Here is a 20,237-nt window from a genome sequence, read left to right as displayed (position 1 = left end):
TACACACCTCACAAAATATAGAATACGCTAAATATTAGTATAATAAAAATTTACCGAAGATTCCACAATTTTATAAACATTTTACTTATAAATAACAATTTTAATAATGTTTGCTTATAATATCAATTATAACAATAATAAATATGCATCCACGTATATTACAACATGTACCGGCCCAAATTTATGTACATATGATCAAGATGATTCGCAACATACATACACATATATAACATTGCAACTCTAAACGATGCCCAAATTTGTTCAATTATACGCGGCACATGTGCTTCTGGGCAGTTTGTTGCACAAATCATTCCATAGTGTCACTCAATGACGGGGCCAATTCCAGTCATAAACGTCATTGTGATTTGTTATTTACAATGAAACATTAAAATACGAACACACCAGCTGCTTTCCTATTAATCGGTTCAACATCGGAATGGAATGCTCTTGTTAATTGACTAGCTCTTAAACTTCAAGTATCGTTAACCGATATTTCGTCTCATACAAACTCGGGCACCGTTTCGAATACCTTTGTCTGGCCCCTGTGCACGACATCCTGGTAATCATCCGCTGATGACTATACAGAGGGTATCCTGGGTAGAAGAGGCGTTCTTTCGTCCGTCCTTGAACGAGCGCTACTTGGGCCAGAAGATACACTGCCCCCCCTTCTCCACTGGTTCCTCCCAATTCTCCTATAACACTTATCATTGAGTAAGTATTGTACCTTGATGGAGGCACACTCTGAATTCGTGGAAACACTGTGGAACTGTTATGACCGGTTGTGAGGAGGAGGACCGTGAGTATGACACATGCCGCGTTCAACAGAGCCAGGACAAAAAAGCCATCTTGGATATCGTAGTCAGGGTGGTACTGCACGGCCAGGGGCAAGGTGTCAATGAAATACGTTAGGAACAGCAGCACGTGAACCTTCCCTGTCTCTTTTACACCCGTGAAAACTTCCGCTCTGACCATTGCCCACCCGAGAATAGTAGCCATGATCAGCATCATTTGTATGATAAACAGCTTCTGCTCGATGAGCTTGTTTAAGTCTCCAGAAAGAAATGGCTCAGATTCCAATTTTAGGCGTTCATTCGGGAATATTTTGAAACCCAAATAAAAGCACAAGAGAATAAGGGTTGCAACTCCTACAATGCCGAGGTTGGTAAAAATGTTTGAGTCTTCTGGTGCACAGGAGTAGTGCTTATAGCATTTATAAGAGTTATACAACACAATAGATGCCATGCCCACACATATGAACCCCGCATAAAGGTAACAATGCTGCCACTGCTTATGTGCATTTTCGGTTAAATAAATAAGCTGATAAACAGAAAATGCGTCAACAGAAAGAGATCCAACACTCGTAGCAACCAGCATAAAAAGGTTTCCCAAACGTTCCCTAGAATGAATCGAAATTTGAGCCATTCTAAAAGTTTGTTCAAAAAGACATTCTAATTTTATATTTGAGATAGAATGTCCGGTGTGCAGACTGGGGCAAGGCAAAATCAACTCGAAATCAGCAATGCCATCGTCCAAATCCTAATTAAATAGGATGCCATGACGCGTTGATGGGAGCATTAAAAAACTGGACACCACCAAAGAAATGTGCAGTGTTAATCCACTGGTTCTTAATGTGCGAAGAGAAACACACCAATAGGACAACTGAAAAAAAATCAATAAATTTATGAATAAAATACATATTTATTTTAAAATGATTAAGACAAACTAACCGCATAAACAATTTACGTTAAATAAAGGTCCAGGTGATGTATTGTAGATAATTAGGTAGCTGAAGTTAAATAGATATCTAGGTAATGTACTCTATATAAATAGCTAACTGAAGTTAACTAAATGTTACTATAGTTAATATTAGATAGCTATTTGGGTAATTGATAGTAAGTAGGTAAAGAAGTAACTAAAGATAAGTATTAAACTATCCGTTGGTGTACAGATCATTATCCAGTTGTAAATTGAACCAGTAATTAGACAAAAATACAAGTGTGTAAAAACCATTTTGAGCCCTGCGCAAATTATAACCTGTAGATAATAAAAATGACATTAAGTAACACAAAACGGAAGGGAGAACACAGCCTTGTAAGAAAACTGCAATTATTTAACATAAATTAAAATTATAGTACATTAAGTTTTAAAAGAAGAAGAAAGGAGAGCCATAATGAAGCAAAAGAGGGTAAATTATCATCAATTTTATCAAAAAAGAGACCAATAATAGGCCAAAAATCAAGTATCCTATCAGCCGAAATGAAGAGAAAGGATACAAATTAGGGTGTATCAACAAGTGTCGTAAATATAACCATATCAAGAAATCAGGAAAAGTAAGAATATATCATTGTTGATATATCAAAAATCAACATAGTGTAGAGTACAAGAAGGTGAGATAGCGAGGGAACATTAAACAAATTGAAGATGTGAAACATAGGTATACATGGAATATAACAATAAATTAACAGGTAAAATCCAGAGATATATATCACAATATAATGAACCTTTGTGAAAGATTGGGGCAAAAAACTAAATATATATAGGGGAATGCTAGTTTGTGTGACAAGAATATTAGATGTGGTGTATACAGAATGTGATGGTTTAGATGTACATCAAAAAGGATATATTGCTATTATAGTCAACAAATGTCCTTTATCAAGACTTATACACGGTAAAATTCATAACATTATTGTTCTATGTTGACTCAATTAAGTATTTACTTATATAAATCACCCCTATTCATACATATTAAGAATAAAAAAGGCCTATCAATTATTTGTATAGTTTGTTGTTACCAATTAGCATAAATATAATTTAAGACGTGATGTTAGAATTCAGATAATTTATGTGAAAATTGACTTATAGAAACAGTAAAAGATTAGTATATAATTATTGTATATCACTAAATCTATAGATAAATACAATATAAAAGAATGTAGTATGTATTTTAGCATATTATGTTAATTGTTTTAAACAGTATGGACATACATAATCATACATCCAATCGAAAGTGTGTGTATATGCTCATTGCAGTTTATATTAATTATTAATTAACCTTCTTCATTCAATATGTGTATTATTGCAATTTGGGGATATTTGAGATATATTATTCAAGTATATTCTTTAAATTATATACATTATGATAATAACGTACCCAATAATAAAGTCAGTCTAATGATATATTTGAACAATCCATTTTTATTAATAACATAATATCATATATAAATATTAGTCTTTTTAATATTGATATTATGAATTGGATCATATAAAAGTAATTTTTTTGCATATTCAGAATCTATTAACAAATTATTATTAGTTGCATCCACAATTTTATCATTATATTTAACGATTCTAGAAATAATTTCATGTTTAATAACACTATTGATACTTACAATATAATGACTTCTTAAATTGATTGGTTGGTGTTTTTTGTTATCATCTAGATCATCATAAAAAAACAAGCCAGAACACCTATTAGAAAAAAATGAATAAAGGTCATTTCTAGTATTAATAAAATAATCATTTATACTATTAAACATTTCACAATAGTGCTCATTTTCAAGTATTTTACTTATTAATGATGAAGGATTTGTGTTTATATAAAAACGATTATATACCATTTGGTTAGTGAACATGTTTAAGTACATGTGAGAATTACACTCAAATGATCTTAACCAAAATAAGTTATCAATATCGCTAATAAGGTTTTTGATACGAAGAAAACAATCATTAGAAGTCTCGTAATCAAATTTATCGTAGTTGTACTGAATTGAATATTTGTTACCCCGAATTATAAAGGATAACATTTGTATCATCCATACCGAAACAACTGAGAATCTAATTGATTCTTTAGTTAGCAAAAATACAAAATTTGAAAAATAAACATCCCATTTAGCCGAATTCATTAATTGAACACACGTACTAGAATCAACCATTACAGATATGTATTTTTTATATTTTGCTTTAACATTAGAACGTACACGGGATGAAAACCTTGAAACATTGTTGAGTAAACAATCAGTAAATTCAATACATTTTATCTTAAATTCTATATTACTGTCAGATGGTATACATTTACCAGATAATATGTCACTAATGCATCGATTAACATCTTGATAACATTCCGATACTGAATCTGTGACTTCAGATATATACGAGTTTAATATCGTACAATTTATCATATTTGTACAATGTTGATAAAAAATAATTACAATTATTTATGATCACTATTATAACGATCTATATATTAGATCTAAACATTGGTAAAACAAATCGATTGAATTAACATACACATTCTAATAATATATCACATATCACAGTAGATTTAAAAATTTAAGTGTATTGTTTTAAACAGAGTTGGTATATAAAGTATGTTACATCCAATCGATAGTGTGTGTATATGCTCATTGCAGTTTATATTAATTATTAATTATCCATATTTTTATACTATATATATATTTACATTTTACATATTTATAGATTATCCACATTTAAACTATCTATTCCTATTCTTTCATCGTCCAGTTTGATGTAATGTATGCCTTTGGACTTACACTCGTCAACTGCATCGTATAGCATTTTTTTGCTTAACTCCCTTAGCAAAATTAAAAACCTGGCTTGTTTCATTATAATTGTATCTAAGTAAATTTTCATGGTTAATTTGTCAAGTGTGATCAATGATTTTAACGACAACGATGACAGCTTTCTTGTCATACTCTCTTTACATCTTAAAATATTTTTTCTTCCTATGACATCCCTGAATTTTTTAATTTTGTCATTTGATAACTTAATTAACCAACAAGAATAATCAATATAGCCAATTAATTCAACCTTTGTCATGCCTGAAACCAGCTTACCCCTGTTAATATTATCTATAAAGTATGATGTCAAGACGATCATCATATAATATGACTCTATGATACTGCCGTAACGTCTAAAAGAAAAAACTAAATATGTAAAAATCCAATCCTTTACAGTGTAGTTATTATAGTACGGGTCAGATTTCGGAGTTGTGATGAAAACGTGACAGCAATATGGTACATATATGAGTGATAAAAATTGTATTACACAGAGTGAAATCCTCGAGAACTTGATTGATTCTACGGTCAGAACGTACGTGACATTATAGAAGTACAGTTCCCAGTTTGGATAACTCATCAGCTTCATACACTTATCCATGTCAACCACTTCCACAGCAACCCACCGTTTATATCTTTTTAAAATTTTAGAATAAGCAATGGACGAAAAATCATAAAGTTCGTTGAATACATCGTACATCGAATTGCAGTATCCTACGTAATTACCAGAAAATAATATATTAAGGTTCATGTAACTTAAATCGAATTCCTTAACGACATATTGTACGCAATGACTACATTTAGAGACTGAATCTGTGATATAAGATATAAACGAGTTTATTATCGTATTATCTATCATATTTGTACAATGTTGATAAAAAATAATTACAATTATTTATGATCACTATTATAACGATCTATATATTAGATCTAAACATTGGTAAAACAAATCGATTAAATTAACATACACATTCTAATAATTTATCACATATCACAGTAGATTTAAAAATTTAAGTGTATTGTTTTAAACAGAGTTGGTATATAAAGTATGTTACATCCAATCGATAGAGTGTGTATTGCCTTTCCTATATCTTTCTCAGACTCAGATATAATTTTTGAAAGCCCCAAGCTAATATTACCGTTTAAGTTTGCGAGAAAAAGGTCGTATGATCTCGAAACTTGCCCGTACACATGTGAAAGCTTGGTTACTTTTCTATTGGCGCTGCCGCCAAACAGGAACGAGGGGTCAGTCTTCCCAAAATCCACGTTAGTGTAAAGCGGCACCCTTTTGTTCAAGAAATCGTTGGCCACAAAGGAGCCAAACTGGTGCTTAAGAACATACTCATTATTCGAGTCCTCGGGGAAGTAAACCCAGTAGTTATAGTTTGTGTCGTCGTGGCTGTTGATTATAATCTTCACTCTGTTTTTGGCGACGGGGTTTGCCTTCACTGCGTTCGAGTCCTTAAGCAAACTCATCAAACTTCTCGCCTCGTTCAGCGAAAGCTGCTTGTACGAGTCTATCGTTATAGGGCATATCTTCCTTTCGTGCTTCAACTTTATATTATTGTTTGTGAATTCAAGATCGATTTCGTTCACCTTGTCGGCTGTGGGCTCGGAACTCGTATTGTCGTCCAATTCTCCATTGCCGTCATCTGCCGTTAAAATTTTCTGATTTTGTGCGCGATTTCCGGCTCTATTTCCGTTTCTTCTATTTTGAGGCACGTTGAGCGGCAACTGAACATACGACTTGCTAATGGAGTCCAAGTACTGTGTGATCTCCGAATACAGCTCTTGGGTGATAGCGTACTCTATGTTTACCATTCTATACGGGTCTGTGAGTTTGAACTCGTCCACTATTGACACACATCCGAATGAGCTACCTTCATACCTTTCTAACTTTGAATCATCTGACAAATCCTTGAGAATGACATCTACTGCTTTAAAATAACTTTTAATTTCATCCGCTTCGGGTGCCCTTTGAATGTGTTTTTCTTGTTCGGGTTTAGGCGAAAATTCAACCTTGTTTTCCACGTCCCTTTTTAGTGGCGTTGCTCTTTGATGGTACAGTACGTTCTGAACACCGAATCCTTGTGCCACGTTACTCGTGTCCATAGCATTAGTGGCGTGGTCCGGCTGCGTTGGCCTAGGAAACTGCAGGTTAGGGTTATAGTTGGTGCCAACATAACCTTGTTGAGCTGCGTGTGGCACGAATGAATGGTGTGGAACGTTATAACCTTGATTCATTCTCATTGGCATATTCACATTTGCGTTAAAGTGCTCATTTGGGATGCCATATGGAGATGCGTCCCGCGGATAAACCATCTGGTTCACCACTCTTACGTTCTGAGGCTGCGGTACCATAGCGCTTGCCATCTGAGCCCCTTGATAGTTCATGTGCATACCATACTGGTGATTCTTATACATTATATTCATGTTCGGGGCCATTGTTGACCCATGACTCGGTTGATACATGTTGTTATACCCCGTGTTAATCATTCTTCCTCTGAAAGCCATCGTGTTCATCGGTTCACCTGCCATTTGATATCCCTGTATGTTTCTATAGCCATATTCCTGGCTAATTTGGTTATGTTGTACAGTCCTTGGGAGCATTTGTGGATGTACATACCTTTGGTACTCAGCATAGTCTGCACTGATTGAATTTCTAGATCTTTTACCAACCTTGGGGCTCGTGTCAACAATGTATGCTGAATATTTATCCTCAAGGGCCACAAAACTGCTCTTTGTTTTGGGCCTGGTGTTATATCGCTTGGATGGAGGATTTGAGCCTTCGTTATCACCCATTTCTCAAAATATATATAGGAAAAAACAAATAAAATATAAATACTACAAATCTAATGAATAAACCAAAATATATATATATAAAACATGGATACATGGGATTTTACACAATGACCAATATTTATCAAAAATGTTCCAGTGGTGGCCTTATGGCAATACATTATATCATTGATATGTTATATTTAAATAAAATTCTTAAATGTATATAAAAATCCTACTAGATATCAGAATGAAAATACTAGAAGATTAAGTTGTGTTTAAAACTAAATCATCATCGATTAAGCTAGATAAGCTATTGTTAAACTTCAATATTTCAAATTTCACTTTAGATTCACCATTTGTTCCATTAAATGAAAATTCAATAGGTGAGTGTGCCGGGAAAATGTTGTTGACGATTAGTTGCAATTTGGACAAACAACTAAAGTTATTACAATTATTTTTAATATAAACATACTCACTATTAATTTGAACAATAAAACAATTTTTATTTTTAATAAATTCGATTACTTTGAAGGGGAATCCCAAATACCCCAAGATTCCATATTGAAGTAGTATGTTTGATTTAAAATATGACTCAAAGTCAAAAGTTGAGATGTAAAACCCATTGTGATTTTGTGATTCCGATGAAGAAGGGGCGCTTCTGAACAAATAAGTGAACACAATTATGAATCTTAAAAATTATAATAAAATATATAACTAAGTGCTTACACAGATATCAAAACATATAGTTTGTTTAATTTTTGAACACCTTTATAACATTTCGTTTCAATATTTGATTCCATTGACTATATTTTACACTGTTTATATTAAATACATAAGGAATCATTAATTAACAAAATTTGATTCATATTACCAATTAACATCGATATCATTCTATGTTATATTTTATTCTCCGTGTATTACTTATAATTATATACACAATAACAGTTTCACTATATTCCCCATTAAACATAATAAAAGTTTTTATTACTTACTATCACTTAATAAGAGTAACTTTAAAGATTCCTAACAATGGTTTGTTTATTTATAATTATTTAGAATATTTGGATATATAGTTATTTCAATAATGATAGTTATTTGATGTTTATGGTACATGAAAATAAATAAGAGTAGAATCTGACATCTTTGCCTACCTTGTAACTTTATTTTCTTAACTAATATTATATTTCAGGGTTCTAACAAGACTTTGGTAATGAAGAAGCATCTTGCAAAGAAGTTGAAACAGAATCGTCCAATACCACACTGGTTCAGACTAAAGACCGACAACCGAATCAGGTATGATATTGTAATATAATACACAATCATGTTACTAATAATTTATAGGTATAATGCCAAGAGGAGGTACTGGCGCAGGACGAAACTGAAGCTCTAATTTCAACCACATTCAGATTCAAATCTTCTAGCATAATTTGATAACACCAATCTATGTGAATAGTCATATACATATATCCTCCTTTGTATACCGGGAATTTCAAATCCAACGGGATTTATCGAACTTAGTTCACCATCACAGCCTCATGTTGTGTTTGTAATTATATTTAATATTATACACAATAATGAGACTGTTGTGCACCTTCAACGCGTTAAAGGTAATTACAAGAACAATCATAAAATTTTTAGACCATCTCGAACCGATGTGGCAGGAATGTAACGTCGTCGAGACACTTCACAACGGGCTCCGAGGTATGTTCATAGCTACACAGCAATATGCAGACGATCCACAACGCAAGTCCCAGACTGCCTCTCCTGTACTATAAGGCTTCGAAGAGCGCAATGAAATCGATGAACCACAGAGTTTTCTACGCAAATTGGATCTTCGTGTTCGCAGCCTACGACTTCTTCACAACCTTCGTTGATTTCTAAAGATAACCTTGTTAAATAAACACATATGCTCCATGTATCGACGACTTATATATAATGTGCATAGAAACGTGTATACCCAAGTACTTAAAAGTATTAAAACATTATCTCCTCCAAAGCTTATACATAGAGAACACGCAGAATCCTGAAGGGCGTTAAAGCCTAAAAACAAACCAGTCATTATGGCAAAGATGGTTCCGAACATCGCCTCTATAAATTACAATGAGTAATAAACAACGAACCCTCTGAAAGTAAGACATAAAGAACGCTCTTAAGGGACAAAGCCATCTGATTTCTAGGATCCTAAGCAATTCAATTAAAAGGGAGCGACATACGACTCTTAGAATCAGCTCCAAGTACTTCCTTGCCTTCCCATACTTCTTCTTCTTTATGTAACACATAGCCAGTTGATACATACAGTTTACGCTAAAAAGAAATAAATGGTCATCGAGTACCTTTGGTATTGTATCCTTATCAACTCATCGAACAAGTCGATGGCGGTGGAAATATCGGAGGACTTGGGAGAGCACATGAGCATACAAGCGTACTCATACTGCACCCTGGCCGAAGGAGTGTTGTTATTTAAGTGCTACAAATCATTAGTCAATTAAGGACAATAAAATGGCTATCTGCATAAGTATTGTACAAAACCTGGCTATAAATAAAAAAATAAAAAAACAATTTCAATTATAACAGAGTAAAATAGGTAAATATTAAATAAGTTTACGAACAGATTCATATTCTTGTCTTAGTCTTGCAATTTCATGGTTTATATCCTCAAGTTCGGACATACTAGAAGAGATGAATATCAGGAAAACCAAGTAAATATTAAAAAATTAAAAAGAAATAATAAAAACTAATATTGGAATAAATAAACTAGGTGATGTTGCCTGAGATTGAAATATGTGGGTTAACACAAGAATTAAATGGCCAAATAAAGAATCAGTGTTTCATTTATGGCCATTTAAAATTTAAAAATCGCAATGTTATTGATTAAAATTATTTATATGAACATATGCATATATATACTCTTCGTAATCCAGTCAAACAAACTGACACATTCGATAAAAATCCGAAACAACAGTTCGTACAACATCATAATTCCAACCCTAGGAGCAAGATTGCTCTTTATAAGAAGGCCAGGAATAGGATTCTATCGGGATAGTTTTGATATAGCACCTTATTATGACAATTTCGAGTCAAAATATGAGACTCTAAAACATTTCACAGAAACTAAAGCAAAGAATAATTTTTATGAAGGAAACTCGGGATTTGTAGATTATTATAAGATTCTCTCTCTGGATAAGTCGTGTACAGCAGAAGATGTTAGGAGCAAGTATGAACACATCAACGAGTCGTTGAAGAGCCTGCCGGGAGTGGACCCAAAGCTAAGATCGGACATAGATAAAGCATACAGGGTGTTGTCAAATAAGAAGATGAGAGATGAGTACGATAGGAGTTATGAGCAGTACGCTGGCCCGGAGGACATGTATTACATGGAATCCCTGGGAGATTCAAACGAAGACGACATGGACGATACCTCAGAGGAACTGGAGATATCAATAATGGACGACGATGAGGAAGTTGGACCAAATTTCGGCACCAATTTATTCGGAAACTTCTTCTCGAACTTGTTCGGAAGTAAAAAGTCCGAAAGAAGAAAGGGAAACCAGTCGATGAGAAAGAGAGGATCGTCCAAGTTCGATGTGTCGTGCAACGCGGAAATTGACCTGAAAACACTACTGCTGGGCGGAGAAGTGACAGTTCCAGTGAGGAAGTGGGACCACTGCAACTTTTGCAACTTCAACGAGTCAGCATCAAAATCATATATTGATACCTGTACAAGATGTAACGGGCAAGGAATGGAACACAAGGTCGGTGCAAGAAATGATAGTCATAGTGTAGTAACAATGTTACTAGTAATAGGTTAATAGCACTGAATAATAGCATAATAGCATAATAGCATAATAGCATTATAACATAATGACAACGGCATTATAACATAACATTAATAGGAAAAGAGATCGCCGTTTGGGTTCGTGAGAACGTCAAGAACGTGTATGAAGTGTCAAGGAACAGGGCACCATAGACTAAAGGATTGCAACAAGTGCGAAAACACAGGAAGAGTGCTGAGGGACACGACAGTTAAGGTACGCTGGGCAATATTGACAGTTTATAGGTCGAGGTGCCGTTCAACGCTAAAATAGGGTCGGTGATCACAGTAAAGGGGAAGGGGCACTACGGAGGATTGCACATGAAGGACGGGAACCTGTAAGTTTGAAGGACTTAAAATGGAGTAGGCACGTCAAGCTGAACCTCAAGGAAAACAAAAACGAGTACATCGAAGCAGGAAGAATAGTGACAGTGTACAATATTCCATACACGAAGGCAATACTGGGCGACAAGGTGAGGACCGAGGGAGTAATGCCGGTTTAGGTGACAGTGGCAACGTTCATGGGAGACAAGCAAGTCGAAGTCCCGGCGTACTCACAGCAGGGGGACGAAATAAAGATAGGCTCGTACAAGGACATGGACCACTACGTGAAGTTGAACGTGCAGCTGCCAAAGAATCTCTCAGAAAAGGAGCTGGAACTGCTGAATAAAATAGATAAAATTTAAATTTGATGTTTGAAGTGTATTTTAGTAATTTTGTATTCTCTACGTGCTTTTAAATTAAATAAATAAAAAGAGGAAGGCTATATAGGTGTGTTAGAGAAGGATGGTGTAGGGGAGTGAGGGGAATAGGGGCGTATGTTGACACATTTGATATATGTAAGTCAATGGCGACCGGAACATGTACATACAACGAGTGCTTCTATGATATTTTCACAAAAAACTGCAGATTCTTCACAATTGAGTCATGCCCATACATACAAGAAACAAGCCTAAGTAAGACGGGTGAAGTGATAAAAATGTATAGAATCCTACAAACTAGGGAACGTACTAAGCATATCAGGACGCAGAGGCTCAGGGAAAACAATGCTCATATCGGTAAGTCTAAAAACAATGACGGCCATTAGCACATAATATATGACCTGATCAATACAAGGGATCTTAACGGGAAAATAGTACTAATAGACACTGAACTAGGATTCAAATACGAACACTTAAAGAAAATGTTGGATTCTTCGGTATGTGTAAACAAATATTCATTTTATTAACCTCCAGGGTTCTGAACGTAGACTGAACAGAGAGTACAATGAACTCAAGTAAGTTTAACGCAGACGAGATAATATATAGGAATTTCCTGTATCTGCCGGCTAGAGACTTAGATGAGTTTGCAACAATTCTAAACTGTTTGGAAGCATGTTTGGCAAGTCACAGACTGTATATACACTGCCTAGTAATCGATTCGCTATTTGGGCTGTACAAGAGACTGGCGCAGGACAAGCATCAGTTCAACAAATTGGCCGGAGAGAAATTGAACTCCATAGTGAAAATGTGCAGGAAGAATTCGGTATTCCTAATTTACACGAACGACATTGAGTCCAATTTTGAAAAAAAACACTTTTATGTTGATCTGAAAAGCACAACTGCCGAGAGGGAGGGCGATCAGTCGGTGAAGGTTGAAGACGAGGTGCTACAAACTCCAGTACGCAAGCGCCCAAATGAACACACACTGGATGATATGCTGTTCTTCAACGACATGCTGCTTTCCTACGAAAGCGTCAACTCAAACGAATATAAGATTGACCAGTGGAGTAACGACCAAGCCAACGAACACATGCTTAAAAAGGAGAATAACAAGGAAGCGGAAGTCTACGAGTGGGACAAAGTAAGAATAAAGGGCTCGATACCAGGAAGCTGGATATCAAAGGAGCCAAGTCAGAGCAAACCAGAGAAACAAATGGAGATTTTTATGTCATCCTCAAGAAATTTAGAAAGGAACTACATAACGTTCGTATCCAAAGACGGTAGAACCAGGAGTCAACATATAGACAAGAGTAAAGAAAAGGTAAGTTTAAGAAGCTAAGAAAAAACATATAGCCTGAAACTGGAGAATTGAGTACGGGAGAGCAGATAAAAGAATCGACAGGAAAAAGGAAGAGGGAATCGCAGAAGCACAAAATTAAATTCAGAGAAGAAACACACAGAAACAAAATAGACGGAAAGGAAGAAAGGGCGGAAGAGGAAAGCAAGGAAAACGAACACTCCCTAGGAGAAGAGATACTGTCCGAACACAATTTCAGAGTTTACAGAATCGACGAGCAATGTACATACAAAGAATGTAGTTACGATTTCTCGAACTTTCTTTAACATAAAACAGAAGCAAACTAAAGCGCTATTAAAATAGTTACACATCGTCCTGAATGTTTTTATCTAAAACAGTATTAACACACTATTTATCCTACACACCAAATAAGGAAGTTATAAATGAATCTGTATCACTTCCACAATTTATTTTGAATAAGAAAAAAAGAAGAAGACTTAAAAGAAAATAATGTGAAGAATAAAGATAAATAGTGTTGATAAACTGATGTAGATAAAATGAGGCAATAGTTCTGATCTAAACAGAAACATCTGCAACATTTTAAATTTAAACACTATTTAAGACTAAAATTTAACAAATTAAAGAAAAATGTATCTTATGTGAGTTTATGATTGTAAAATAGTCAATCTCTGTAAAATATAAAAAGGAATTGAGCAATGGAGCTGAATGACTTATCAGAAAGCCAACAGGAGCTGCTTCACCCGCTAATTAGACTAAAAACGGACGTCTCTCTAGATTCCCTGGTTGTTTTGAGGGACGTATTCAGCGACTTGGCGGAAGCATATGACACATTCGCAACTTCGATCAAAGATGCGGAGCAGAAGCTGTTAACGTGCTACAACCTGGCATCGTCAGGAAGTTTAACGCCGCAGGCGTGCGAAGCGCTGCTGATGGTGAGAGGAAACATGGCAAACGTGTCGAACGTAGTGCTCTCAGCGACGGCGGAGCAGGCCGGTAAGTTGAAACTAAGAAAAAACAAGTGTAGGAGTGCTGAGCGTGATGCAGGGAATGGTGAGTTTTCTGAACAGAGTGAAGGAGGAGTCGAGTCAGCTGTCAAACAGACTGGAAAAGGAAGTGGTGATCCCGTTCTCGGCGTTTTCAACCGAGTACCTGAAGACGTTCGGAAAGGACGAAAAGAGAGCGTTCAGACAGGACATATCAGGATTCATCCCGAAGCTGAAGGAGTTCAAGAAGTCGCCGAATTACTCGCACAGCCAGATAAAAAAATACGTCGACGGAGTGCTGAAGGCGCACAAGGAGCTGCAGGAGTGCACGGCTACCGAGGAGGAGCTGGCGCACCACGGGTCGCACGACCCGAAGCAGATATCTAAGGCAAAAAGTAGAACTGCGAGAGCGAAGCTGGCGCTGGGAAATCAAATAAGAGACCTGTTCGCAGCGGCGCCGGAGTTGAACGAAATAGGAAGCCTGAAAAACTCGGACGTGGACACGCTCTCGCAGCTGAGTAAGCTGTCGAAGAAGCAGGCGGAGTCGCAGAACAAAGATCAGCAGAAGGGAGAAGGAGCTAACTTCGCAGGAAACGCAGCGGAGTACCAGACGAAGTTCTGCGACCTGGAGAAGAAGAGACTGGACCTCATCTCGAGTTGCTTCCAGCACTGGATGGACAACCACGCGAAGTACGAAAAGGGAGTGTACTCGGAGTTGGAAAAGCTGTGGAAGGACGTGGCAAAGTTCTACCCGAACGGAGACTACCAGAAGTTCGAGGCGCACCTGACGGGAAAGAGCGTGCAGGTGGAGGCGAAGCACTCGAGAATGTTTATGCCGCGAGAGCCGGGACCGATTGACGACTACACGACCTTGACACTAAACACGTTTTCAAACCCATCAACACCAATGGAGGTATCAGAAAACGAAGGATACGACATGGAAAGATACGACCTGTATAAGGGAAATAAAGGAGGAAAGGTTGATGTAGTGAGCAATAAGCAAAGAACATCAGAAGCTTTGAACGTGAACTCACAGGTAGGAAGCGTGCCAGGGCGGAATACAATAGACAACCTAACAGTAGTGCAAATGATGAAGGGGCACGCCACGACTCCACCTTCAAATAAAAAGGACGCGAATAGAGACCACAGACCAGGAAAAAAACATGGAAACCAACAACAGTCATCGTCGACGAATGTTAAATCACCGACAGCCGTGAATGAGGCACCTGAGTGGGCCCTGAAGAGGAGAAGTCAACAAGATAAAGAAGGCAGGGTTCAGCATGAACATGAAAAGGTTGAAACGGTTGAAAAGAGTCAGGAACAAAAAATTGAGGTAAAATTAGAGGATAAATCCGTCGAGTCAAGTGACAACAAAGCAAGTGTTGGTTCAGCACCAGCAAAGGTAAATCGTGGTAAGTCAGGTGTGCCAGAAGATAAGAGGAAAGTAAGCGGCGTAATAACAGAATCAGGTAAATCAGGGAGCACAGTAGAGACAAAAAGTGGACGGGAAAGAAGGAGTAGTGTTGGTGAGAAGGTAGCAGAAGTTGGTCAAAGCAGCCAGGAGAACAAAGGGGCGAAGCTGGTGAACCAGGACGCATACAGTCAGCTGGTGCAAAAAACGGAAAGACTGTCAACAAAGTTGGGAGAGGTGAAGGTGGCAGTTGTGAAGGCGAGAGAAGGAGATAAGGTTGCAACAGGTAGAGTAGATAACAAAGAGGGAAATGAAGGCACGAGTAAGCAGAGTGAGAATAGAGAGATAAACGCGTCATTGCTAGTGGACAGTGTCATTAAGGCAGTGAAGAAAGAGGAGCCAGAAAGGATCACAAACGAGTACGGGCTTGGATTCCTGAAGGATAGCAAGGGAGAGCCGGGAGAAGCAATGTTCATACTGGAGTCGACGAGAAGGAGACTGGACAACCACATGCTTAACCTGTTCAACAGGTGTAGAACAAAAAACACAAGGTCGAGGTTCGACTGGCTGGCAGACGAGATAGAGGACATAGTTAAGATATTCGAGGACTACGACACGTACCCCTTCACAATCGACTACGAAAACCTGGCACATTTCAAGAGGCCCTCAGACATTAACGTGCCAATGCTGAGGTACGCGCTGTTCGACAAGTACATGGACGAAGGTCAGTGGGACCTGCTGAGTCTGGAGGCGCTGATGCTGACACACAGGCACATCTCGAGCTTCGTCAACCACCCGGAGCTGGCGAAGGACGAGGGGGACCTGCGAGACTACCTGCTGGCGAACCTGGGTGTGCTGGACCAGACGCTCATCAAGTTCAGGAAGACAATAGAGACGTACAGAAGCAGGTGCGCAGTCACGGACTTCGAGTACGCGATCCTGGAAATAGTGCTTAAGCCGAGAGACACGTTCACGAGCCAGAGCCCGTCGACGAACGTGCACATTATGGACGTGCGCTACAGAGTACTGCTGCTTATCGACTCGTTCTCGAAGGGGGAAATAGCAATACACAGCGAAAAGCTGTTCGTGATCCCGGAGTTCTACCGCTGGATGTACAGACAGCTGCACGTGGTGCAAGTCTCGCTGCTGCAGAAGCTCTCGAGAGTCATTAACCTGATACCGACGCACTCGGAGGACCTGCAGGAGCAGTGGCTGCGATGTCTTAACTCGAAGAGCCCGGAGGAGGAGCTGAAGCACGGGTTCAAGTTCGAGGAGGACGCGAAGGCGTCGAAGATGTGCAACGAGGTGCTCCTGGAGTTGATGAAGGCGCTGGGAAAGGTGAACGGGCTGAAGGAGTTCGCGATCTCGAAGATGACGAAGAAGACGTACCAGGAGCCGCTGGATAGAGTGAAGGCGATGCTGCTGGAGCTGCTGAAGTCGATGGTGACAGTGGAGGAGTTGGACGAGAACGTGTCGGACCACTTTAAGCCGAGAGCCTCAGCATCGGCCTTGAGACAAAAGGGGGAGAAAAGGGAGGAAAATATGATTGAGTCGAGGCAGGTTGGGCAGTGTGAAGGGAATAACAACGAAGAAGAGGTGGAGTTGAAGGAGGAGGACTTCGCAATCGACTTGGACTTCTACAACGACGACGACATCTCAGTGCTGGCAGAGCTGAGAAGAAGAAGAGCGCTCTGCTTCAGACAGTGCATACCGAGGGAGTACAGGACGAAGCCGGGAAAGTTCATCTCGAGGAAGGCGGCGAAGAGCGACCTGTCGTCGCCAACCGGCTGGAACAGGTACTTTAAGAAGAGAGTGGACCCGATCGCGCTCTCAAAGTGCTGGGGAATGGAGGAACCAGTGGTGCTGATGATCTGCAGCTCGCTGCACAAGTACCTGAGCTGCGACAATATCGCATACTCGGAGTTCCCGCAGTACTTCCAAGCAGTGATATACACGACCTCGTTCATGCAGACGGGAGTGCTGCCGAACTTTAACGTGCTGAAGCGGAGCGTTAAGGGAAACGAAAACAGCAACTTTAAAAACCAGGTCCCGATCGTGGCGCACTCAATACTGGCGGCGAGGGCGTACTGGTTCTCGAAGATAGTTAACCCGGAAGCGAAGGGGGTGGACGAGAGCGTCGCCAGGGAGTCGGAGACGCAGAAGCAGGAGGAGGGAGCGACGGAGCAGACGGACGAGTTCTACAAGCGCCTGAGAATATCGCTCACGGGCATCAAGGAGAGGCTGCACTCGATGCTGAACAGCAAGTTCAAGGTGACCGAAGGGATGGCGAAGCAGCTCTACATACTGCTGCAGATGCCGTCAAACGTGCACTACCTGCCGACGGGACTGGGCGACCTGAACTCGTACCTGCTGTTCGACATGGGCAAGTACAGAAGCGGAGGAGTGTACAAGCCGGAGGACCTGCTGCCGGAGTACATCTACCACGACAAGAGCTGCATAGAACTCGTCACGCTGAAGAACCTGAACGACGTGTCGAAGTCAGTGGTGACGCAGATGAAGGGGATGCACCTGGACAAGGCGTACAACAAGGTGCACGTGTTCATGTCGAAGCTCCTGAAGGAGCAGGCGCCAGTGACGCTGAGCATGGAGGAGCAGGATGACCAATGGCACCAGGGGGACCATTGGAACCAGCGGAACCAGCGGAACCAACTGGACGAATGGGACCAGTGGAACTACTCGCTGCTGACGCCCTCGCGCAAGGAGAGGACGGCGGCGACGGCGCTGTACCTGCGCTTCATAGCAGCCACCTTTAAAAACGAGCTATTCAAGTGCCTGTGCGAGTACGCGAAGTTCATCAAGGAGGAGGCGCTTTTCTACATCCTGGCGATCTTCGTGATCATGTTCAGAGTGCTCTACCCACGGCTCTCGGAAAACATCCCGTACCTGAGCCTGTTCGAGTCGGACGAGGAAAGCGACCTGTACAACATGATCAACGTATTCAGGTTCATCGTCAACAAAAACGCGATAATCTTCACGGACGAGTGCATCGAGGGCACGCGGGAGACGAACGATGTCTCGCTGGACGAAAACGCGCTCTTCCCGCTGGTCGTCGAGGAAATGCTGCAGATGCTGCGCCACCAGTGCACGGTCTCGAGCAGCATCTGGAACGGCTTCGTGCAGTACGCAGAGTTCTCCTCGCTGCTGGCCAACTGCTCGATCCTGCACCTGAAGAGGGCGTACAGAACAGTGGCAGTGAACCCGGCAGTGCTGATGTTCCAGCTGAGGAAGCTGATGCTCTTCCAGAGAGAAGTGGACGCAAGCTACATAGTGAGGGCGCCGGTCTCGGACCCGGGGCTGCAGGAGCAGAGGCTGCTTAACTGCATGTTCTTCACCTACAAAAACTCGAACCACAAGCTGAGCGGGCACATCGAGTTCATCAAGATGATCAAGGAGAGCCTGATCAGAGCGCTGGAGCACAAGTTCGTGGGAATCACGGAGCTGGTCGACTCGGCAGTGAAGCACGAAAACTGGCAGTCAATAGGGCCTGAGAACATGTGCACCTCGGGAGCAGTGGACCTGATCACGGTTCTCAAGTTCTCAATCTCAGCCTCATTCGAGCTCGCTCCGCCAGTGGAGTGGCTGATCCTGCCCTTCACTAACGCCTGCGAAAGCTCGCTGAGGTCATACTACCGAGGAATCTCCAACATCTACGCGCTGAAGCTGCTCTACAACATACACTTCTACCTCGTGCAGGGAGAGCCGGCGCTGCCAGACCAGGAGGGACAGAGCGAGGGGAGAGCGCGAGGGAGCGGGCCGGGAGGGCTGTGCGGAGACAACGGCGAGGTGCGAAGCGACGATGAGATCGAAAAGAAGAGCAAGAGGACTCTCTGGAAGAGACTGAAGCACACGATCGGAGGGAAGTCGCCCAAGGGCTCCACGCACGCGAACTTCCTGGCGAACCTGGAGAGCTACGCGAAGCACTTCGAGAACAAGTCCGTTATGGAGGACCTGGCGCGAGTCTCGAGCCTGGACTACGTCGCGAACCAGATAATAGAGATCCCGGGCGAGATCTTCCAGTTCTACTACAACCAGCTGCGCAGCCGGGACCCTGAGTACGAGTTCCTGCACAAGGCGATCGGCACGAGCACGGTGTCCGACGCGGAGCGCTTCTTTTTTATAGAGCCGCACCAGCTGCTGCAGCTCCCGCACTCGAAGTCGCTGAGCTCGCTCATCCTGGCCTCGCAGAGGATACTCAAGAGGGACGCGAACCAGTGCATCCTCGACGTCATCACGATCGTGATGTGGAAGGTGGTCTTCGTGGACTTCAGGAAGCAGATATTCTACAGCCTCTACAGCCCGGACATCCTCGAGGGCCACAAGATCGAAAACATCGTCGAGAGGTTCCCGGAAACGGTGCACCTCTTCGTGGAGCGGCTGCCCGAGGCCTACGTGCAGTTCGCCTACAACAACTTCTTCGAGGCGTTCCTGAAGTCGATCTTCTACGTGATCAGATACATGCGCCACAAGGACTACAAGTTCAACAGGACCAATTTGAAGGTGCTGTACCACGACGTGGACTCGCTGACCCGCCTGTTGGAAAAACATTCCCAAGATAACCTGGGCCTGCTGAACAATGTGAAAAACTACATAACAAAACTCGCGTAATATTTTAAAACGTTCACAGTAGCTAAGTAGAC

At 40.5% G+C, this 20,237-nt stretch overlaps 10 protein-coding genes across 10 annotated transcripts; 6 read left to right on the top strand and 4 right to left on the bottom strand.

Annotated features, from left to right (window-relative positions):
* Positions 1–465: 465 nt before the first annotated feature.
* On the bottom strand, positions 466–1,422 carry TOT_020000260 (hypothetical protein; the record flags this gene model as incomplete). Its single annotated transcript, XM_009691999.1, has 1 exon — positions 466–1,422. One exon carries the CDS (start codon positions 1,420–1,422, stop codon positions 466–468), a length of 957 nt encoding a protein of 318 aa, XP_009690294.1.
* Positions 1,423–2,049: 627 nt separating this feature from the next.
* Positions 2,050–2,280, top strand: TOT_020000259 (hypothetical protein; the record flags this gene model as incomplete). The annotated part of the gene is made up of 2 exons (XM_009691998.1): positions 2,050–2,091; positions 2,161–2,280. 2 exons carry the CDS (start codon positions 2,050–2,052, stop codon positions 2,278–2,280), a joined length of 162 nt encoding a protein of 53 aa, XP_009690293.1.
* An 823-nt stretch (positions 2,281–3,103) lies between these two features.
* Positions 3,104–7,376, bottom strand: TOT_020000258 (conserved hypothetical protein; the record flags this gene model as incomplete). The annotated part of the gene is made up of 4 exons (XM_009691997.1): positions 3,104–3,118; positions 3,390–4,138; positions 4,494–5,426; positions 5,630–7,376. 4 exons carry the CDS (start codon positions 7,374–7,376, stop codon positions 3,104–3,106), a joined length of 3,444 nt encoding a protein of 1,147 aa, XP_009690292.1.
* A 243-nt stretch (positions 7,377–7,619) lies between these two features.
* On the bottom strand, positions 7,620–8,155 carry TOT_020001039 (hypothetical protein; the record flags this gene model as incomplete). Its single annotated transcript, XM_009691996.1, has 3 exons — positions 7,620–7,791; positions 7,828–8,013; positions 8,082–8,155. The coding sequence occupies 3 exons, from the start codon at positions 8,153–8,155 to the stop codon at positions 7,620–7,622; spliced, it is 432 nt and encodes a 143-aa protein (XP_009690291.1).
* Positions 8,156–8,384: 229 nt separating this feature from the next.
* Positions 8,385–8,745, top strand: TOT_020000256 (ribosomal protein L39; the record flags this gene model as incomplete). Its single annotated transcript, XM_009691995.1, has 3 exons — positions 8,385–8,387; positions 8,545–8,648; positions 8,697–8,745. The coding sequence occupies 3 exons, from the start codon at positions 8,385–8,387 to the stop codon at positions 8,743–8,745; spliced, it is 156 nt and encodes a 51-aa protein (XP_009690290.1).
* A 184-nt stretch (positions 8,746–8,929) lies between these two features.
* Positions 8,930–9,236, top strand: TOT_020000255 (hypothetical protein; the record flags this gene model as incomplete). Its single annotated transcript, XM_009691994.1, has 3 exons — positions 8,930–8,962; positions 8,994–9,056; positions 9,087–9,236. 3 exons carry the CDS (start codon positions 8,930–8,932, stop codon positions 9,234–9,236), a joined length of 246 nt encoding a protein of 81 aa, XP_009690289.1.
* An 11-nt stretch (positions 9,237–9,247) lies between these two features.
* Positions 9,248–10,024, bottom strand: TOT_020000254 (uncharacterized protein; the record flags this gene model as incomplete). Its single annotated transcript, XM_009691993.1, has 5 exons — positions 9,248–9,280; positions 9,337–9,441; positions 9,476–9,659; positions 9,689–9,822; positions 9,965–10,024. 5 exons carry the CDS (start codon positions 10,022–10,024, stop codon positions 9,248–9,250), a joined length of 516 nt encoding a protein of 171 aa, XP_009690288.1.
* A 216-nt stretch (positions 10,025–10,240) lies between these two features.
* On the top strand, positions 10,241–11,852 carry TOT_020000253 (uncharacterized protein; the record flags this gene model as incomplete). The annotated part of the gene is given in 5 exon segments (XM_009691992.1): positions 10,241–11,134; positions 11,249–11,383; positions 11,413–11,504; positions 11,534–11,663; positions 11,670–11,852. Coding segments are annotated over 5 exon segments (1,434 nt in total).
* A 161-nt stretch (positions 11,853–12,013) lies between these two features.
* TOT_020000252 (conserved hypothetical protein) lies at positions 12,014–13,490 on the top strand (the record flags this gene model as incomplete). The annotated part of the gene is made up of 5 exons (XM_009691991.1): positions 12,014–12,122; positions 12,154–12,224; positions 12,254–12,370; positions 12,427–13,188; positions 13,221–13,490. 5 exons carry the CDS (start codon positions 12,014–12,016, stop codon positions 13,488–13,490), a joined length of 1,329 nt encoding a protein of 442 aa, XP_009690286.1.
* Positions 13,491–13,880: 390 nt separating this feature from the next.
* On the top strand, positions 13,881–20,205 carry TOT_020000251 (conserved hypothetical protein; the record flags this gene model as incomplete). Its single annotated transcript, XM_009691990.1, has 5 exons — positions 13,881–14,178; positions 14,210–15,522; positions 15,661–15,831; positions 16,036–17,049; positions 17,149–20,205. The coding sequence occupies 5 exons, from the start codon at positions 13,881–13,883 to the stop codon at positions 20,203–20,205; spliced, it is 5,853 nt and encodes a 1,950-aa protein (XP_009690285.1).
* Positions 20,206–20,237: the final 32 nt, after the last annotated feature.

Source organism: Theileria orientalis, chromosome 2 (genome assembly GCF_000740895.1).
Source record: "Theileria orientalis strain Shintoku DNA, chromosome 2, complete genome".
In the NCBI taxonomy this organism is placed as follows: domain Eukaryota; phylum Apicomplexa; class Aconoidasida; order Piroplasmida; family Theileriidae; genus Theileria; species Theileria orientalis.
Note: the sequence above shows the minus strand (reverse complement) of the source record. Positions and strands in the feature narration are given on the sequence as shown.